This window comes from Pangasianodon hypophthalmus, chromosome 28 (assembly GCF_027358585.1).
Source record: "Pangasianodon hypophthalmus isolate fPanHyp1 chromosome 28, fPanHyp1.pri, whole genome shotgun sequence".
NCBI lineage: Eukaryota > Metazoa > Chordata > Actinopteri > Siluriformes > Pangasiidae > Pangasianodon > Pangasianodon hypophthalmus.
The window spans coordinates 10,005,517-10,026,800 of record NC_069737.1 but is presented as its reverse complement, the minus strand read 5'-3'; the positions used below and the strand labels follow the sequence as shown (position 1 = coordinate 10,026,800).

At 39.5% G+C, this 21,284-nt stretch overlaps 1 protein-coding gene across 3 annotated transcripts in view; it reads right to left on the bottom strand.

Annotated features, from left to right (window-relative positions):
- The window catches only part of adgrb3 (adhesion G protein-coupled receptor B3), a 207,310-nt gene that overhangs the window by 20,723 nt on the left and 165,303 nt on the right, over nucleotides 1–21,284 (bottom strand). For all 3 annotated transcript variants that reach the window (XM_026943047.3, XM_053231051.1, XM_026943048.3), the window contains 3 exons: nucleotides 15,024–15,150; nucleotides 13,963–14,066; nucleotides 13,746–13,848 (listed from right to left, as the gene is read on the bottom strand). In XM_026943047.3, coding sequence (XP_026798848.1) covers nucleotides 13,746–13,848; nucleotides 13,963–14,066; nucleotides 15,024–15,150 — 334 coding nt within the window. The remainder of the gene's footprint in view (nucleotides 1–13,745; nucleotides 13,849–13,962; nucleotides 14,067–15,023; nucleotides 15,151–21,284) is intronic.

Here is a 21,284-nt window from a genome sequence, read left to right as displayed (position 1 = left end):
ACACCAGAATGACTTACTCTCATACCATGAGCTGTGGTGCTTGCTCATCTCTGCAGTCCGTAACATTTACTATAAATTTACACTTCATGTATATGTGCAAAACAAAACTTAATAACATTTATAAAAGTGGAAAAGGCATCACAAACATGCAGTCCTTTGGTTTCAGGTTATTTAAAGTTATTTCCTAAACTGTAAATTGTTTGTCACTCAGAATGACTCATAAAGAGCCTGCAGAGTCAAAAAAATCTCAGTGTTCCTCCATGAGCTATGCTCAGTTTTTAATGAAGAAAAAAGCTTTCTCATGTACACATATAAACATTTACCTTCATGGCCCTGAATGTAAAAGACATTACTAAATGTATGACTGAAGTCAAAAACTAATAAAGAAGTTAACAAATGCTCAGGTAATGTCTTCAGTATTATCATGTTCTGTTTCTTAATGATGGTCACAAAAATGGTCCTCAACTATACCCTATGACCTTTATTTCATTAACATATGAACAGGTGTTCAGTGACATACAATCTGGAGGATGACCTGTCTTGTGTCTTAGCTCTAGCAGGGTGAATACATAGACCAAGTTAAACAATCTGGATTTACAAACTCAAAAAGATTGGACAAAAATGCTTACATTTTCCTGTAATTAGAAAAGTGATAGTCTGTTTGTCCCAACAGGTAGTAAAGTCAGCCCAATTTTAGCCCAAAATGGGATTGAAAATACCACTGTGCTACTAATGTCACATTCCCTGCCTTATTATGGGCAAGAATGGGAAAAAGAATAGGAACTAGGAAAAAAGTTGCCTTAGACCCAACCAATATGATTAATAGTTCTATGTAGATTTTCTGCAAAAAAAAAAACTTTAAGCTAGGGACCTCTCTGATATATACAAACAATGGCCTTACATACTGCAGTGGAAAAGGAAAAACAGCAAGGGAGGGAAAGAGAGAGAAAGAGACATGAACGAGAGAGAGCTAATAATAAATGCAATGTACTGGCAGCCTTAGATACAGCACCATGGAGACAGTGCAGGCTGCAGCCTGAGCTCGGCCATAATTCATTCAGCGCACTTCCGGCTCCATGCTGTAGAGACCCGTGGGAGTCATAACTGTGCAATATTTGCTATTGTCAGCTGCTCTTTCATTGGACTGTATGATTACCTGGGAGATTGGAAAATGGACTGGCACAGGCTGGTTCGTCCAGGCAAGATGAATCCACTGGGCCCAATGCTGAAGCTTTGTGAAGAGGGAAAACTACATGGTGGTGTTTTTGGGAAGGAGACAGACAAAACCAGACTAGCATCAACTCCCTCACCATCAACAAAAGCAGTGAAGCTCTCTGAGGCGACAGTCCAAAACACACATGCCGAAAGCCGTCAGTCTCTGCTCTCAACACACAGACACATATCAGTCCTGAAGGACCATGGTTAGAAAAGTGTCAGATTTCTGTTACAACCAGTAATCAAATGTGGAACCAAATATACTCTCCCAACACCCAAACTATAAGTAATCTTGAGGTTGCATTATCTTTCAAAAGACATGAAAACAAAACAAAAAAATAACAAAGAGAAACGGTAAGGATCATCAGAAAAAGGGGAATGCAATGTGTTCGTAACTGGAAACAGAAAAAACTACTTCTAGACAGCATAAGCCTTAAACAAAGCACTCATATTCATATAAAGCACAAATAAAGCTGCCTACCATAGATCATAAAGCAAGGTGCCAAAATGCACATTTTGCCAGCTAGCGAGAATGAAGAGGAATACTATGTACAGTGACAACTGCAACGACAGACTGATGACTTTGCGGTGCTAGAAAGATATACAGTGAAAGACACTGTAAGATAATTACAATCTGCACCAACATGGTATACATGATGTACTGTCAGAAGAATGCACACTGTCAGTACTCATTCGTATTACATTTTAAAGCTTAAACAAGTTCCATAGCACAACGCAAAGCATTGTCATGCCAGTTACCTGAGAAACTCTACAAACTCTACACTGTCAAGATGGAGTCGCCGTGTCCAAATGCCACCCTGGTTGCTCCGCTTAGACTGTTCTCTTATTTACCTTTTTACCTACTTCTAATCTCTCCTTTTGCACACATGACATCAGCACTGATCACTTATGACAGCAGAACACTTTTGAACATTGGTAACCACTATACCTACCTATTTCATGACAGTTTATCCACTGACCCAACATGGCCATCTGAGATACTGTGCGGCACGGAGGGAAACAATGCCCACGCAAGAGCTCCCCGAAGGCGGCAAAAAAGAAACACAGAGGAAAACGCGCTGGAGTTCGCAACAGACTGAGGAACAGAGCACACAGTCCTCCCCTGCCCAGTATTCTGCTCACCAATGTCCAGTCTCTTGAGAACAAGATAGACGATCTCAGAACTAGGATTACATTCCAACGGGACATCAGGGACCGGTACCGGACCCAGCTGTAACGCCGTCCAATAACTCCTCCATTCTATGGATGAACAGAACTGTGGAGGCCGGTAAATCCATTGGTGGTGGGGTTTGTTTCATGGTCAAGAACAAATGGTGTGACCCCAGGAACATTACCACTTTGTCATGTTCCTGCCCGCCTCTCCTGGAACACCTGACTATTATGTGCCATCCATTCTACCTGCCCCATGAGTTTACATTGGTCATTGCCAGTGCTGTGTACATCCCTCCTCAGGCAGACACAAACATGGCTCTGTCAAAGCTCCATAATGTGCTCAGCATTTACCAAAACAAACACCCGGACGCCGCCTTAATCATAGCTGGGGACTTTAACAAATCCAACCTCAGGCATTTCATGCCGAACTTTTATCAACATGTCTCCTGTCCAACTACAGGGGCAAACACTGGACCACTGGACTGCTAACGTGCTACTGGCTTTTGGTAAATCAGACCATGCCGCCATTTTCCTCATGCCGGAATATAAACAAAGGTTCTTACAGGAAGCTCCGGAGAGGAGGGTGGTTCTGCCCAATCAGAAGCTGCGCTACAGGACACGCTCGATGACATTGACTTGATGTTCCGGTCAAGTTCTGCTGCCATCAACGAGTTTACTGTTGTAGCAGTTGGCTTTGTTAGCATGCTAATCGAGGAAAGAACACACACCGTCACAATAAGGAATTTCTCAAACCAGAAACCATGGGTGGATAATACTATCTGAGCTGAGGTGAATTCATGCACAGTCACGTACAATGCAGGGCTTATATCGGGGAATATTTGTGAGTACAAAGCAGCATGCTACGCTCTCCAATGCGCAGTGAGAGCCGCTAAACTCCAGTACGGGGAGCAACTGGAGTCTCATTTCCAGCTCCATGACTCCCGATGGATGTGGCAAGGAGTGAGGACAATCAGCACCTTCGGAGGCAAATCCACCGCTGTGGTGAGAGCTGATTCTTCTCTGATGGACTTCTCTGATGGACGAGCTGAATACTGCGTGCTTTGAGGCTAACCGCACTAGCACTATCCTGCCGACTACCCCTACAGAAGTAAGCAGCTCTGTTAGCAACAAGCAAGTGATTACCATCTAGGAGGACGAGGTTCGGAGGGCTCTGAAGCGTGTCAAGTTCAGGAAAGCAGCCGGCCCGACAGCATTTATGGCCATGTACTGAGATCCAGCACTGATCAGCTAGCTGGTTTGTTCACTTCCATCTTCAACGAGTCCCTAGCTAAGTGTGTGGACCCCAACAGCTTTAAAAAATCTGTAGTTATTCCTGTGCCAAAGAACAATAAGCCTTCCTGCCTAAATGACTATCATCCTGTAGTCTTAAAAATTTGCTTGCTGCTCCTCCATCCCTGACACCATCAATCCACTTCAGTTCGCCTTCCGCCCCAATAGGTCTACTGAGGACTCAATCTCTCATGTCATACACACCACCCACACCAACAGCAACAAAGGGAACTATGTAAGGCTGCTGTTTACAGACTATAGATCAGCCTGCAATACCAAAGTCCCACAAAGGCTGGCCTTCAAGCTCAGGGACCTCAGACTTAATGCCCCCCTCTGTGACTGCGTCCTGGACTTCCTCACAGGCAGACCCCAGGTAGTGAGAGTGGCCACCGGAGCCCCACAAGGCTGTGTCCGGAGCCCCCTGCTCTACTCTCTCTACACACATGACTGTGTGTCCTATCACAGCTCCACTTCTATCGTCAAGTTTGCTGACAACACAGTGGTTATGGGGCTCATCTCCAATAACGATGAGGTTGCCTACCTTTACAAGGTGGAGAAACTCATAGCTTTGTGCCAGGCTAACAGTCTCTCTCTGAATATCAGTAAAACCAAGGAGCTGGTCATGGACTTCAGGAAGAGGCAACAGTGGAACTACACCCCATCCAAGATCTGTGGGTCTCCCGTGGAGAGACTGAGCAGCTTCAGGTACCTTTGAGTACACATCTTTGAGGACCTGACCTGGACTCATCTCATTCAAGCTCAGGTGAACAAAGCCAGAAAACGGTTATACCACCTGAGACTGCTGAGGAAATTCAAGGTCTCCCCAACGATCCTGAAAACTTTCTACACTGGGGCCACAGAAAGTTTACTAACTCAGTGCATCTCAGTGTGGTACGGTAACTGCTCAACCCAGAACCGCAAAGCCCTGAGAGTGGTGCACTTAGCTGAGCACATCACCGGGTCTGCTCTCCCCGCTCTGCCTGACATCTACACCAGACAAGAGCTGCTAAAATCATCAGGGACTCCACCCACCCCAGTAACTGTCTGTTTAGCCTGCTGCAGTCAGGCAGGTGCTTCCATAGTATGATGACTAAAACTGAGAGGCTCAGAAGGAGCTTCTTCCCTCAGACCATCAGACTCCTCAACACGGATATGTCCATTGTACAGACCCTTTAGGACTCCACAAGGACTATACAGTCACTCTGCACACCACTGACACTTTGCACACTGCATTTTGCAATTTGTATTGTTAGTAAATGTAACATACTGCATATGTTGTACATCTGTTTTTGCACATTCTGTACATATATTTCAGATCCTGCACATATATTTCATATCCTGTATATATATTTTATATTTCTTTCTTTCTTATTTTTTATTATTTCTTATTCATTTCTAATTTTTAATTTTAAGTTTAACTTAGTATTTAATGCACAGTCTAAAGAGAAGTAGGCCAGGTTTCCATTTAACTGCAAGTTATATATTGTATATAATTGTGTATGTGACAAATAAAAAATCTTTAATCTTGAATATGATCATGCTGAGGGTGTGTAACACCACCTTCTCTAAGCAAAAGAAAAAATCTTCAATTTCTTTGTCCTCCTTTAATTATTTCAACTAATAAAATTGTAAATGCTTTTGGGCAAAGTGCCATGCAGTATCAAAATGCTTGCCCATACATACAGTAGGTGTCTGAGTAAAATTTCAGGAATGTATGTGTGACAGAGCAATGTGTCATTCCTGTAACCTGAGAGTTGTCCCACTCACAATTTGTATGGGAAGTGCTGAAATAAAAGTACGTTACCCTAACAAATGCCAGTGCTACGAAATGTGTAGCATAGCAGCATTACTATGAGCAAGGAAAAAGTTAATTATTTTGTACTTTAAATGAATTTAAAATTTATTTAAGCAAACAAACTTTTGTATAAAAACAAGTACTGCTCTCCTGTATTAATGTTAACATATTTAATTTAACATTTAATTAAATATTAAATATTTTATATTATATTATAAAATATTTGCATGGTAGAACAAGTATTTGTTAAAACCAATAGAGATAGGGTCATGTCTGACCCAGTGCTTTATTACTAACATACACCGAACAGCCATTAAAACCACTTACAGGTAAAGTGAATAACACTGATTATCTAGTTACAGTGGCACCTGTCAAGGGGTGGGAAATATTAGGCAGCAAGTGAACAGTCATTTCTTGAAGCTGATGTGTTGGAAGCAGGAAAAATGGGCAAGCATAAGGATCTGAGCGACTTTGACAAAGACCAAACTGTGATAGCTGGACAACTGGGTCAGAACAGCTCCAAAACTGCCGGTCTTGTGGGGTGTTCCCGGTATACAGTGGTTAGTACCTACCAAAAGTGGTCCAAGGAAGGACAGCCGGTGAACCTGCAACAAGGTCATGGGTGTCCAAGGCTCAATAATGCGCCTGAGGCATGAAGGCTAGCCCCTCTGGTCCGATCCCACAGAAGAGCTACTGTAGTGCAATTTACTGAAAAAGTTAATCATCGCAGCCTGCTGCATATGGGGCTACATAGCCGCAGATCGGTCCAAGTGCCCATGCTGACCCCCGTCCACTGCCAAATGCGCCTACAATGGGCATGTGAGCATCAGAAATGGATCAGTGGAGGAAGGTGGCCTGGCCTGATGAATCATGTTTTCTTTTACATCAAGTGGATGGCCGGGTGCATGTCCATCGCTTATCTGGGAAGACATGGCACCAGGATGCACTATGGGAAGAAGGCAAGCCAGCAGAGGTAGTATGATGCTCTGGGCAACATTCTGCTGGGAAACCTTGGGTCCTGGCCTTCATGTGGATATTACTTTGACATGTACCACCTACTTAAACATCATTGCAGACCAAGTAAACTCCTTCATGGCAATGGTATTCCCTAATGGCAGCAGCCACTTTCAGCAGGATAATTCGCCCTGCCACACTGCAGGGAAATCAGACAATCCACAAATGCTCGATCAGATTAAGATCTAAACTCCCCAGATCTCAATCTGATCAAGCATCTGTGGGATGTGCTGGACAAACAAGTCATATCCATGGAGGCCCCACTTCACAACTTACAGGACTTAAAGGATCTGCTGCTAACATCTTGCTAACAGCCAGATACCACAACACACCTTCAGAGGTCTTGTGGAGTCCATGCCTTGACAAGTCAGAGCTGTTTTGATGGCACAAGGGGAACTGCACAATATCAGGCAGGTGGTAAAAAGTAATGAAGAGCCTCCTATCTATAGCAACTACAACAACCATACTTCTAATGATCTTAAAAGTAATTACTATGTTTTCATAAAAGCTTTCCTGAATTCCCAATGGAATTTTTATTTAGGTGCATGCATGGTTATAGAATACACAGATGTGGAGAGAGAAACTTTGCTTAATCTATAGGCACGGCCAACAGTCTCCAATGGAATGCAGTCAGAATCATGTTAGATCTAAGTGCAACTTCCAAATTCTGTCCATTGTTAAAATCTCAATATAAATAAAACTGAATTGAATTGAATCACTGCAGGTGCTATCTTTCAAAATGAATTTAATTTGATGATCAGCATGCAAGTACTTGATAAGGTTGATAAAATCAGTTTAGAAAAGTTTTTGTTCATATGCATATAATATCAAAAGCATTACACTAAAATGCATAAATACACAAAAGCATAAAATTTAGTATATGCTGTATAGCATAACTTTTTTCAAAGGTGGCTTTTTGTCTGTAGCCATGACTATATAGAATACTGCAAATGAAATTGCAGGTGCAGTAAGAGAAAAAGCCTGGTACATTTCAGCTAACTGTGTTAACACAGTCTGCTGTTACCTTCGGGTGAAATGAAAAATTGCAGCATATTGGCCTATAGGCCACCTATCATACATTTTATTAGGGAAGCCGTGGGCCAGATAAGATCTGTCCGCGGGCCGTATTTGACCCTGGGGCCAGACTTTGGACACCCTTGCTGTATACTGTTAATATGCGTGAAAACAAGTAGCAACACAATATAAAGGAATGGAGAGACTTTATCTGCTGCTGTATTATTAAAGTAACCTAGTGAAACCCTGTGGATAAAACTGTTCTCTGTGGATAGAAGTCTAGAAGATTGTAGGCACAGTGTGTGCACGCTTTGTGATTGGTAGTGAAGCTTCCAATCTGGCCTTCCTATTCTAATTACTGATGAGTGGTTTGCATCTTGTGGTAGCTTCTATATTTCTGCTCTCACACATTGAAGTCTTCTTCAAATGGTGGATTGTGTAATCTTCAACTGCCCTGAGGAGGTTGTTGTTAATATCACTGACTGTTGTTTTGGGGTTTTTCTTCACAGATCTCACAATGTTTGTCATCATCTGCTGTTGTTTTCCTTGGCCAACCTGTTCGTTGTCTGGTTGTTATTACAACAGTGGTGTCTTTCTTTTTCAGGACATTCCTAATTGTAGTACTGGCTATGCCCAATGCTTGTGCAATGGCTGTCCTCAATTTTCCCTCTTTTCTCAGCTTCAAAATGGCTTGCTTTTACCTCCCATTGACAGCTCTCTGGTCTTCATTCTGGTTTATCCTTTTTTAACAACAAATGCAGTCTTCACAAGTGAAACCCAGGTCTCAAACAAAGAGTAGACATTCAGAGCTAATAACTGTTTAAACAATCAATCTAACATAGCACACCTGGGCAACAAAAAATCTGTCAGTTATATGTTCCAATATTTTTGGCCACTTGAAAAATGGATGGGTTCAAACATTCAAGTTGTTTAACACATCTGGACAAAAATATCATAAAATGAAAGCTAAAATTCTGATCTATCATCTCATATTCATCAAAAAAAAAAAATAACTGGCCTGACCATTCCAATACTTTCAGTAGGGATTGTATATAAACTGCCACAAATATGACTCAACTAAATTACAGAGAAAGATAAAAGAGAAGTCATTAATTGCTGAAGATCTGGCTAAAAACTGAAGATCTGAAGTGTCTGGCTAAAAACCATTAATAATAAAAATAATAGTGTTAGGCCTTGGTTTAGTACCAATGTATCTATGAACAAAAGAACACAGCAGTTCCCAATATCACGATGAAGTTTAATCTGTATGTTGAGTTTCATGCATTTTATTGCTCACTGATCCAATATTAGGCAATAAAATACTAGGGAAGAATTAAAAGACATTTTCTGTGTTCTGTATAAAATCCCAGCATGGTTCAGTAGAATGATACATACTGTTCATATTCAAGTCCACCCTGAATGAAACATCCAGAAGTGTTGCGTGATAGCGTGCCATGAGTGAATTAAAAAAAAAAAAAAAAAAAAAAACACCACCCAACACAGAGACACACACACACACCTCAAGGAGCCACATCATGGTGTAGAGGGAAACCTGCATGCCATTTAGCAATACGTTCTACAAAAAACCCTTGGCAAAAATGTTTGCTATCAAATCATAAGTTTTTGGTATAAATACATAAGATATGGCCTCATTTCCTGATTTCCTAAAATTCTACAGATGTGGCCTTTGAAAATGCGTGTTTTTTTCAAGCGGTTTCACGCAATTCTTCACAAGTGATCACATGGCACCTTGCAGACACACTTCTTAGACTTTAAATTCATTTGTTGTGCTTCACATAATATCCACCAGGTGGCGCATGGAACAACATACTGTAGCTCAACACACAGTGTGAACTTCCGTGTTCACTTACACCCAGTTTTTTCAATAGTGAAACTTTAAATCTAGGAAAAGAACAAAAGTTCCCTTAGGCAAGAAAGGAGAAAATGGAATTCTTTCAACGCTACTTTGAGGAAGGACATTTATATTTACACGTGCACACACAAATCGACTTTCTAGTACCTGTACTATGTGAATTGATCACGTTCAATTTAATTAATTCAATCTTGTAATTAGCAACTTGTTTAAATTAGCTTTAGCACAGGCAATGCAATCACGTTTTCATGAGAAACGTAATATTTTTATGTAAACCATACAAAATTTTTTTTCTTAAATCTAACCAACCACACATTCCATTTTTTTTTCAGTGTAGGCTCGACAACGTTTAATGTGCACTGCTGCTTGTTGCAAAACAGTTCTGAGAGAGGTTTACAGATCCGCTGGCCAAGCACAAGCAGATCCTGGGCTTCAGTACAAGACACAGCACCATTTGGTTGGAAAAGGAGTATATGCTGTATACAGTATATGTCCTGGCAAGCCTTGTTTGTTCACATGAAACATGACTCTCCCCTACTGGTCTTGTCTTTCATGCACCCGCAAGTTCTTCAGGAGCCTAAGAGGACACTGTTAAAAACAGATAACACTGACACAAAAGCATTGATGCCTGATGTTGTTTTGGCTACAGTAGCCCCTTGTGGTAAAATAATATGAAATGCTGGAGATACCCTGAAGGCATTGTTCAACAAACATAGAGACCATCACAAATTAAAGAAAAAACTTGAATAAACAGGTGGAGAAACCAAAATGCTTCCAGACAGTGTGATACAATTAAACAGCTGACCTCAGTCAAGATTTCAAGAGGAAAACATCTAACTGACTTTGAAAGAGGTTCAATATTAGGGCAGATAGCACAAAGGCTGCTCAACAGTGACTACAGTGACACCAGCATTTAGATCTCTGGGAAAGACATTAGTAAAATAGGGTTGGAAATTGTGGTCAGAAATTGTGAAAGCAAACATTCCATCACCGTAACGCTCGTACATTAGTGAAGAGAAACTATTTTTCAGGTGACTGAGAATGTCAATACAGGACGTGATCAGACTGTCAGCAAGAACCGTCCAGCAACAACTACAGACAGAGAGATATTATTGTAGGGCTGCAGTGTGTAACCCCCACATTATAAATATGAATGCATATTTAAGATTTTAGTGGAAAACCAAAATAGTCCAAAAACCATAGGCACTGGTCTACAGAGATTTCAGATGAGTCATCCTTGAAAAGCATGTTCTCAACAAGTGGGTGGGTACATGTGTAGCAAACACCAAGAGCATGGTAAAGGCCTGAATGCTTGACCGCTACAGAGAGGGGAGGACCTCTGGCTCTGTTATGCTGTGTGGAGGCATTTTGCTGGCATGGTTTGGGTCCACTTAGACCCTTAGATGGAAAGGTCACCGCAAATCAATACAAAGTTATTCTGCATCCATCCACAGGGCATGGGGGGGGGAGGGGTGGTGCGGGGAGGGTGGTGGTGTCCACTGATTTGTTCGATGAGTATGAAAATTATGTAAATCATATGCTATGGCCTTTGCAGGCACAATATCTCGATCTACTTATGGGAGATCATCAAAACACCAACTGAGTGAATTTCTTTTAGAAGAATGGTGCATCATCTCTCCAGTACAGTTCCAGAGACATGCAGAATCTGTACCAAGGTGCACTAAAGCTGTTCTTATCGTGGCCCAAAACCTTGCTAAGACAGTGTATGTTGTTTTTCCTATATTTTTTTCACCTGCCTGTATATTCACAAGGGTCATATCACTGGCCAGGGACAAACAGATAATGTGTCAGATGGTTAACAGGTTTTTGTCTTTTGTTGCCATGTTAACATAATATTTGAGTACTTCAATAATATACTATACTATAGTACTCAATAATGTACTATATTTAAGTAATACTATACGTAAGTACTAATTTGGAAGATTTGTACTTTATTCAAGTACTACTGAAATTGAATAATTTTGAAAATGTACTCTTACTCAAGTAAATGTACAAGAGAAATACAGCCTTATATTTTCATTCTGACCCTCAAAGTGCATGTTTAAATCTCAAATGCCATAAGATTTTGTTTCTATTTTTCTCTTGTCCAGCAGTAAATCAGGTGTGTTTTCACTACTATTTACTTTTTTGATCCAATCAAATTCACATCAAGGTCAAATAAAATTGCGCACAGCTGTGCTAATGCTCCCCACTTTTATTTTAATACAAAAAAGGAAGTGCATAGATGCAGGGTAAAATCATTTTTGGTAAGATTTTTCACCTCATCTTTATCAATACTGCTGAGATGTGAAGATATGTCAAAGATGTGTCCAGAATTGTCCAGAACTCAGCAATAAAGGATTCCAAGCTGAATATTTCATTTTAAAAAATCATGTCTTGATTGCTAATTTTTGATAAGTTATTTTTTAAAATAAATTTTTAAAAAATTTAATTTAGTTATTTAAATATTCACTTTTAATCTTGAACACTTGAGTATGTTTAAATGTTTATACTTTTTACTTCCACTCAAATAGACTTTTGGCTCCATACTTCTATTTTCATTTGAATAAGATTTTTATACATTGCCAATACTTTTACTTAAGCACCATTTCTCTGTACTTTTTTCATCCCTTCATGTGACTCAATATGCTGCTGAGGTGACAGTCACTAATGGTTTCTTTTCCCATCATGGCACCAGAGGTAACCCCCTTGCTTCCTATTGGCTTTCACTACTAAACAAACTTTTCACTGGATATTAATTATTAATTATACAGCAGTTACTGTCCATTAATTTGATTTGGTCGAATGGCATTCCAAAAGTGCTTATATTTACTATAACAGCACTGGGACATTTCACTGTGTGTATCACTCCACTCGTCTATGTTCGGCACATAAAATTCCACTTCTTAGTTTGAAACCGTTATTACAGTAGTGTTAGAAGCATCATCAGTGCATATGGCCAAGGATACTTTTCAGGAATATAACTTTTGGCTTAAAATATGAAAGCTCACTAGATGAAGATGAAAAGGAAGAAATGATGTGAGCTAGCTAGCCAGCTAGCCAACGGGCAATATGCTAGTTGACATGCGATAAAGTGATTGTGGCTTCTTCAGGATCTATTTATGCTAGCAGAGCAAAAATAAACAGAACATTTGGCCATATTGTGTCCAAAATATCACTTATTCGATATTATTAATAAGATTAATTTCTTGTTTATAGAACTGTTGAATAAAAGCAATATCGTACTCACAATTGCGCGGTTATTCTGAATACGGGCAGAGCTGTGAGATCACACCACATGCTGTCATTTAGGTAAATAATTTTGACACCAGCAATTGGCATTTTGGACTTTTAGACAGCTTTACAGAGAAAATGAGTATTCAAGTGACTGTTTTCCCAGGGAAGGGTCAGTTCTTGCCTCTATATAGGCTGTTGTGATTGCGCCTTCAACAAAACATCATGGCAGCAAGTCCTTCACTAACATTTCAGTTGTTAGCTGTGTTCTTTCAACTCTGCTACCATCACCAGATAGCCCAATGTTGTTTTTTCGATAAATATTCAATATGCAAGGCAATGCCAATTTGTTCTAGTGTTATATAACAACTTTACTCTCCATTATCTGCACTACACATAATTTTGTTCAGTTTTGTGTGTGTCTGTGCTTCTGCATTCAAAGCCTTATTCAGCTAGCTAACAGTATAGCTTTAGCCTAAAATGAGGGGCTCCAGCATTCCAATCTCTGTCTCTAAAATTACAGTGACACTGTGCAGTCTCTATAGAACATTAGTTACTGTCATCAAAGGCATTGTGAATGAAGTGAATGAAGCATTGTGCCACGTCCTGAATGAAGCATTGTGCCTCTATTTCTGTAAGGATTCAGGTTTTGTGTGTTAATTAATTACACTTTTATGTCCACCCCTGGTATACACTGATAAATTTGGTTTCAATACACTTAAAAAAATGACAGTGGAAAGTCTTAGGTATCTAGGCTTTGGTATTAATACATGAAAGTGTTGTCACAGCCTCACTTCTTGTTCCCTATAGTGGCAAAATTATTTTGGTACCTACATAACATGGTGCAAAACAAAATTATTCAACCAATGCTCAAGTTATTGCCTAACTTCCTGTTTGGTGTGTTGCAGATTTTGTTACTGCATTGCAGGCAAATACTTTAAATCAAGAGTCTACTGATGATGACTAGACAAAGCTTGTCCAGAGCAGCAGCAAAAAAAATCATCTTCTTAATTCAAATTTATCTACATTCTTGGCATGAGCCATTAAAACCTGAGAAATACAGATTATCTAGTCTGTGTAAAAGAACAAGACAGTAAGACAAAGTGCTGAAAGTATGGAAAAATTGTTTTTGTTTACCGCATTATGGGTTTGTGTCTGTCCCACCAAAATCAGGATGTTGGAGCAGATGATTGAAAGGCAAAAGTTGATCAGAATGATGGACCTCTCAGACCTAATGTACCTAATATAAAAATAAGTAAATAAATGTGTATTTCTCAAATGAGCAATGACAAACGCATGTGATAAATCCTTGCATTTTTTTCTTTTAACAAAACAGAATTTAAACAAAATTTACCTCCACAATACAGCATACACTACAGCCAGGGTGGTCAAAGCTATGCAAGACAGGCCACAGCCCACAATCAGTGTCACAGATGGGACCCCTGAGTACTCCATAGCCTGTGAATGAGACAAAAACAGTTCAGACTTTTTGGTAATAATATATATATATATATATATATATATATGTATATATATATATATATATATATATATATATATATATATATATATATATATATATATATATATAATTATAATGAAATTGGGAATTGAGATTGTGATATATCTCGATATTTGTCACAAGGTCATTATAGTAACAGTACAAGTCTGTGATTCAGTCTAAACAGCTCAAATATCTTGAATAAAATGCTGAACTTGAGGCACCTGGATGTTTCTCACATTGACAAACAAACTAGCAGCCTGGCATGAGCTTTAAATAGTGGTAATATGTCACGGCTGTCTGGTATCTGTTTATGGCTTTGGATTGTGTAGCAGCACTGCTCAGCACCAAACATTTCAAATGAACCTTCACCACTTTATCTCCTGCTCCCTTAATTTATGACTTCTGCCAAGAAAGCAACCCTGACAGCACATTCTATTTTTCTCCCAAAATACTTGCAGCTAGTTGTACTGATATGTCACTAGTGCACTGCAATGATGGGAGTCTCAAACTCCTGCCCTGTCTGCATAACATATACCATTTGTTCTACATGTGATCACATTTTGTTCTGTTTGAAACCCCCTGCCTGTAATAGCCATTACTGGTTTTCTGTTGGGGAATAGAGCGTTATATAAAATGTGTTGAGCTGTTTTATGATACTTAAACAAACCACATTCAATTTTGTGGGCAGGCGAGGGTAAGAATCAGGCGCCCACGCGCGCTCCCCCTCGCGCGCACACACAATCACGCATGCACGCTCTCCTGTATGTACGTAGGCGATCGCGAGGAGAACTGACACTGAGACTGTTGATTAAAACATTTACAATCCTAAACAATGTTCTTGTGCGGTTCAAGTTTACGCATATTTATATCTAGCTATTTGGGAGGAAACGGTAATCAGAGAGTATACTTACTATTTCTATAGGTTGTTGAGCCAAAATGGCGAAGGTAGACACGCGATCACATAAGCATTTTGTATGGGATGCATCTGTAAGAACCGTTTTACATCCTTTGGAGGACCAGCTTCCCCATGAATTGTTCCTATGAGAAAAGGAGAGGAGAGATTAATTCTGAGTCGTGGCTCGAGAATAACAAGCATCCTAGCAAGACGTCTGTCTCTCTGAACACTAAATAACGCTGTAACTAATTAAATTTATGTATGTCTGAGTAAAAGGAAATGGGAGAGAAGGGAAAACGCCGATTCTCAAATCAGTACCCGTTTGAGCACAGTGCACTGAGCTGGACAGCGACATAAGGAGCAACGCAAAGGGAGAACGCGGATCTGTCCAGTCAGTGCTGAAGCTGACTGATTAAATTCCTCCATGCGACTTCATCAGGATCAAACCTGGCCTTAAAGACGCTAAAATACCTCACTGTACACAGAACAAAACCGAATCATTACCGGGCTTTCTTCAAACGAAACCGAGTAGCAGATCCGTAGCTTTTTACGAATTTTCCAGCCTTTTCCTCCTTTTTTGACCTTGTGTTATGAATTTTTAACCGCTTCCTTTCGGATTGATCTCCTTTTTTTATTTAGATATTCTAATTAGCAGCTTTTGGATGCTTTCTGGAGGAGAAATTCACCGTGGAAACAGCGAAACGGCATCAGGCGGATCCTGGGCTCTGTCGCTGCTACAGGCGGAGAGGGGGAGGGCAAGTCGCGCGCAACGCGGCTTACGAAAAACAATCTCTTATTTAATCAGATAAAAGCGTAACCGAACAGTGATCTTAAAATTAACGTATATTCTCAATAGTGAAGATCTTTTCAGTCCGTGCCTTTCTTCCAGACTCGTAAACACAGAATTATTTACACCAAACCACCCTGTGGAAACGACGGGATGGTAGAATCCAGTTTTCTTCTCTCTGGCAAGCAAAAAGAATATAATCTGAAAGTCCCTACATCTCTCTCATACGGATTTTAAACATATATCACTGCAATGCATTCACATTATTTTAATGTAAAATCTGCGTCAGGATTTTACCTAGGGTTACACACACACACACACACACATTACTCATAACTTTAAAAAATAGCCTTTTGTCATTCTGTTCAAGCAAACAGTTTGATTTGTAAAACTCTTTACATCTTATGCAGTCATTGAATTCTGTATCGTGTTTATTGCAAAGTCCACCTCCCATGTAATTCGTTCAATCCCACAGGAGGTAAAGTGGACTTACTGAAAATGAATCCTACAAACCACTTACAGACAGTCAATATCTACAGTGGTCTCCAGCACACGAAGTAGAAATTAGCATTGATTTTCATTGAGATACACTGATCACAGCTGTATACTACACTACAATCTGCAGCATGTGTTAAAACTGGGGATTTCACTTTTGCTCATTGCAATGGTGGCAGTTTCAATGCAACCTGTTCATGAGCAGCCAGCTGCTGTGCAGAATTCCTGGGCCCAGAACAAAACCTACATTTTTGATCACTCTGTATTCACACACTCTTACTTCACATATTACTGAAGTCAGCGTAATTATGATCCTCAATCAGCAGTTGGTTATATTACATAAGACTTATTTCACATATTACTAGATCGCCTGGGGGGCCTGGCTGACTTTATTATTTACGCTGACTTAATTAAAACTACTCATCAACCACAAAATTGCCTATGTCTGTTGTCACATTTGATTTCACTAACAGAGCGCTTTGATGAAGAATAAATGTAACACATACATTAAATTTATCTTGATGGAATCTGGCACAGATATGTGAAAAAGCAATACTTTCTTAAGCAAATGAAGGAAATAGTAAGTCCTCTCCATATTTATCAACATCTGTGCTAATCCACCTCCATAGATTAAGCAGAAATATGAGTAAAGTATAATATCTTGGCAAATCTTGATTAAAGAACTGTATTTGGGGGAGAAATTAGCTTCTAATTTATTATAGAAAGCTAAGGTCCCCATTGAAGAGACATATCCAGACATTGGGGACCTAGCTTGGAGGGAGTTTCAGCCATGGTATTGTATTAGTGTAATACTTTAAGAGAATAGAATAGGTAATACGGATTGCGTGCACATAGTAATTAAAATCTTCCAACAAAGCAACTGGAGAAAGCACTTACCTCTTCTGTAATAATAATAAAAAAAGAACTTATAGTATTTTAGTATTTTTCTTGAGGTATATATGGGTCATTCCACAGGATCCCATAAAACATACAGTTGAGGCATACACATACACCCAGGCTAAAGACATTCAAACTTAATTTTCACAACTCCACACCTTTCATGTTACCATACATTTCCTGTGTTAACTCAATTAGGGTATACAGTATACTTTATTCCCCTAAAAGGTCATTTCAAATAATAGCAAAGAGACAGATTTATTTCAGATTTTATTTACTGTATCAGATTTTCAGTGGGTTAAAAATGTACATACACTTTGTTAGTATGTGGTGGTATTTCCTTTTAATTGCTTGAATATTTAATTGCTCTAACGCTTGGCGTAGCCTTCCACAAGCTTCTCACAATATGTTGCCAGAATTTTTGCCCATTCCTCCTGACAGAACTGGCGTCACTCAGTCAGGTTTGTGGGCCTTCTTACTCAGACACACTTTTTCACTTCAATCCACAAATTTTATGTGGGATTCAGAACAGGACTTTGTGATGACCACTCCAATCCTTTTACTCTTCTGTCTTTTGTTACAACTTTGGATGTATGCTTAGGATCATTGTCCTGCTGGAAGACCCAGCTGTGTCCATGTTCTGGCTGATGTCTTGATCTGTTGCTTCAGTATTTCTAGATAATTCTCCTTCCTCATGATGGCATCTATTTTCTGAAGTGTACCAGTCCCTTTTCCAGCAAAACACGTTCACAAAATGATGCTGCCACCTCCATGCTTGGGATGGTGTTCTTGAGATTAAAAGCCTCATCTTTCTTTTGCCATACATAGTGCTGATTATTATGGCCATACAGTTCATACAATTTTTGTTTCATCTCACCAGAGAACACTCCTTCAAAAGGATGGTAATCACCTGCAAACTTCAGTCTGGCTTTTTTATGTTGGTCATAGAGTAGAGACTTCTTCCTTGCACAACAGCCTTTCAGGTTCTTAATGGTGGGTGTACATACTTTGGTACCTGATGCCTACAAGTCCTTCACCAGTTCCATTGTTGTTGCCTTGGTGTTCAGGTCAACTTTTCAAATTAAAGTTAGGTCAGGAGTTACTTTGTGCCCTTTCTTGAATAATGCAGTGTCTGTGTGGTCCCAAGATTTTTATTTGCATACAATTACTTGTACAGATGCTTGTGGAACCTTCAGTTGTTTGGAAATTGCTCCTACAAGTGGAACTTGGAGGTCCACAGTTTTTTTTTTCTGAGGTCTTGGCTGAGTTGCTTGGATTTTCTCATTGTATCAAGGGCAAAAAGGCCTCAAACACAGGAGAGACCCTAAATGACTTGCCCAAAGAAATGTATGGTAACATGATATTACATGGTAATGTCATGTAATCTTTTGGCATCAGCTGTACTTCAGAGAAATGGCTGCAGGAAGCCAAAATCAATTTTGACTTATGTTTTTTTTTCTTCTCTGGATTTAAACCCAAATAAAAACATGTGATTGAGAATTGAAGAGAGAAGTCCACATATGCAAAACTGAGAATATATAAATTTGATACTTTTAATGATTGTACCTTATAAACCTTCCTGTCTTTCTACCCAGGTTTTAAAGCACTAGCAGCCAGCCTTACACTGGACAGGGACAGCCTGTTTATCAGTGGACATCTTGGTGCCTGTGTTGCACAGTCGTGGGTGATGAACATACACGCCAAAATGACAGTGCATCTTCAGCCTGATTGCACTGAGAAAAGAAGAAAAAGGGGAACTGCCCAACAGCAGATGGAACTCCAAGAGGTAGATACACCTGCAATTAAGCCAGTAGTCTCACAGGGAGGCCTGTACACACCTGCTGAATCATTGTGTCCCGTACACCCACAATCCATGACACATTACAAGACAAAAAAAAAATAAAATCTTAAAAGAATTACAATTGTAAAAAGAGTTCCAAAGAGCCAAATATTAGTGCTAAAGCACACCAAAGCACTAAAGAGCAGAACATGAACATCTGAAGGTCACTCCTTCATCACATTGGCATAATCTGGTGTATAATGGATAGAGGGTGCAGGGTGAAAGTGAGAAAAAGAGGAGGGAGACTGTGCTTGGGAGAGTTGTCATTTTGAAGGTATTCTTGTTATTTATGGGTTATAATATTATTCAAGATAAGAATTAGGCAGTAATTTACACTAACCGTCTCTGGTCCAAATGTGAGATAAGGTATTACAAGGTATTACAGAACTATTATAATTTTTTAAACTTGCTCGTAGTGTCCATGTGCTTATGAGAATTTTAATGGGGCAAGAGGTAAAACTGGAGCTTTAGAAATTACAGTAAATAACACTGGAACTGTTTATTCCTCAACCCCATCTCTCATCCTTGCGTGTCTATGAAGGTGGCTCATCCAACAGTGTTGCTTTATTTGGCTAGCTTAGTGAAATAGCTGTACAGCTCTGATTCTAAAGCTTGATTCGAATAGCTCACCATTTCATATTTCATAAGAAATGTAGCGTCCAACTTCATCCATTTTGCTAGCAACTGGTTTTTACATATTAGAAAAGCATTGTTCTTGTTTAATATATTCTTGTGTTCTAATATTCCTCTGGCAGAAGAATGCGGTTTTTACCACAGTAGTTGGCCAGTGTGGGTTCTGAGTATCAACATGGGAGTGGAGTAAATGGGCGTTAGGGAGTGTATATAACAAGAACAACAGGAGGTCCATGTAACGTAATCCAAGAAACGATCCTGGAAATGAGCACTGGAACAACAGCAGGAACGAAAATGGGTGATGGAGGTTACAGGCTGAGGCTGATGATAGTTAATAAACAAATAAACAAAACGTTTAACACATGTGATTCCAATATTGCATTCTGCTGAAGTTGTACTTTTCCTTTTTAAAGTACAAAGTATGTTTAAGTAAAGTGCCTGCCATTGCTCTGTGAATTATTTCTCGTGTTCTTTAACCTATATCAACAGGATCTCATAAAGTATCAAACTTCACAAAGAATAGTAGACTGTATGTAGGTGTGCTCAGCTCTGGATAGTCATAACTCAGAGCAGAGAGAACATAAGAGAAAACAAGCAGGCAGTGATATCTATTTTAGTTTTCTAAAATGCTGAATTGTTGTCGCTGAAGTAAAACCTGTAGATTACTTTTTCCATATGCAATCAGTCTGTGAGTGTATAAAGAGAGGTGAGAGGTGTCTTTATGTCACTCTGGCCTGGCTGAAGGTGACTGTTCAGGGCAGAGCCATGAGAGCGATTTTACTAGTAGCCATCATAGGTGAAATACTCAAACTCATAGGTAAGTAGCTGATGTTGCAGTTTATCTATGGTATATGTATAGTCTACTGTGTTATTTATACACGGCAGTATCTTATTTTGGTGTAAAATATATTTACTTATAGTAGTACACTGCAGGAAAATACATGACTGTGTTGTTTCTTTTTTTGAGCACCAAATTTGATTCAAGATGTGATTTAACATAGGTAGGAAGTAAAGATGAGAGGGTACTGGTTTCAGAGGACAAAAAAGTAAAAATTAAAAATAAAGTGGTGAATGAAATAAAGATAATATAGCCTGGGCATTTTAAAGTAAATGTTGCAGTTTTGTTACTCTAAAATCTAAACAGAAAGTCTGTGGCAATGGGACGCAATATTGTAAAGTAGGGAAGAGAAAACAAGGGTTAAGCAGAGGAATAGCAATTGTCCAGATTCAAATTTGGAAAAGCTGATAATAAGGTAACATGATAATGCTTGGCAATAAGAAAGTAAAGCTTTACATAATTGTTTTTTCTTTTTGTTTTTTTTTTGAAAGAGGGAAGAGAGGACTTGGATCCAACAACTTAATTCCAGTTTACTCTAGCTCTTTTACATCCTTTAGGTTTAAGCTGGAATGGACGCTGTGGCTTACAGAATCAGGCTGTACCTTGTCTTTATGCAGCTGAAACATACTGGCAGTGGTGGCTCAATGGTTCACGCTTGGGGTTACTGATCAGATGGTCAGGGGTTCAAGCCCCAGCACTCCCAGGCTGCCACTGTTGGGCCACTGAGCAAGACTCTTAACCCTTGCTGCTCTAGGGCCACTGTATCATGGCTGACCCTATGCTGTGA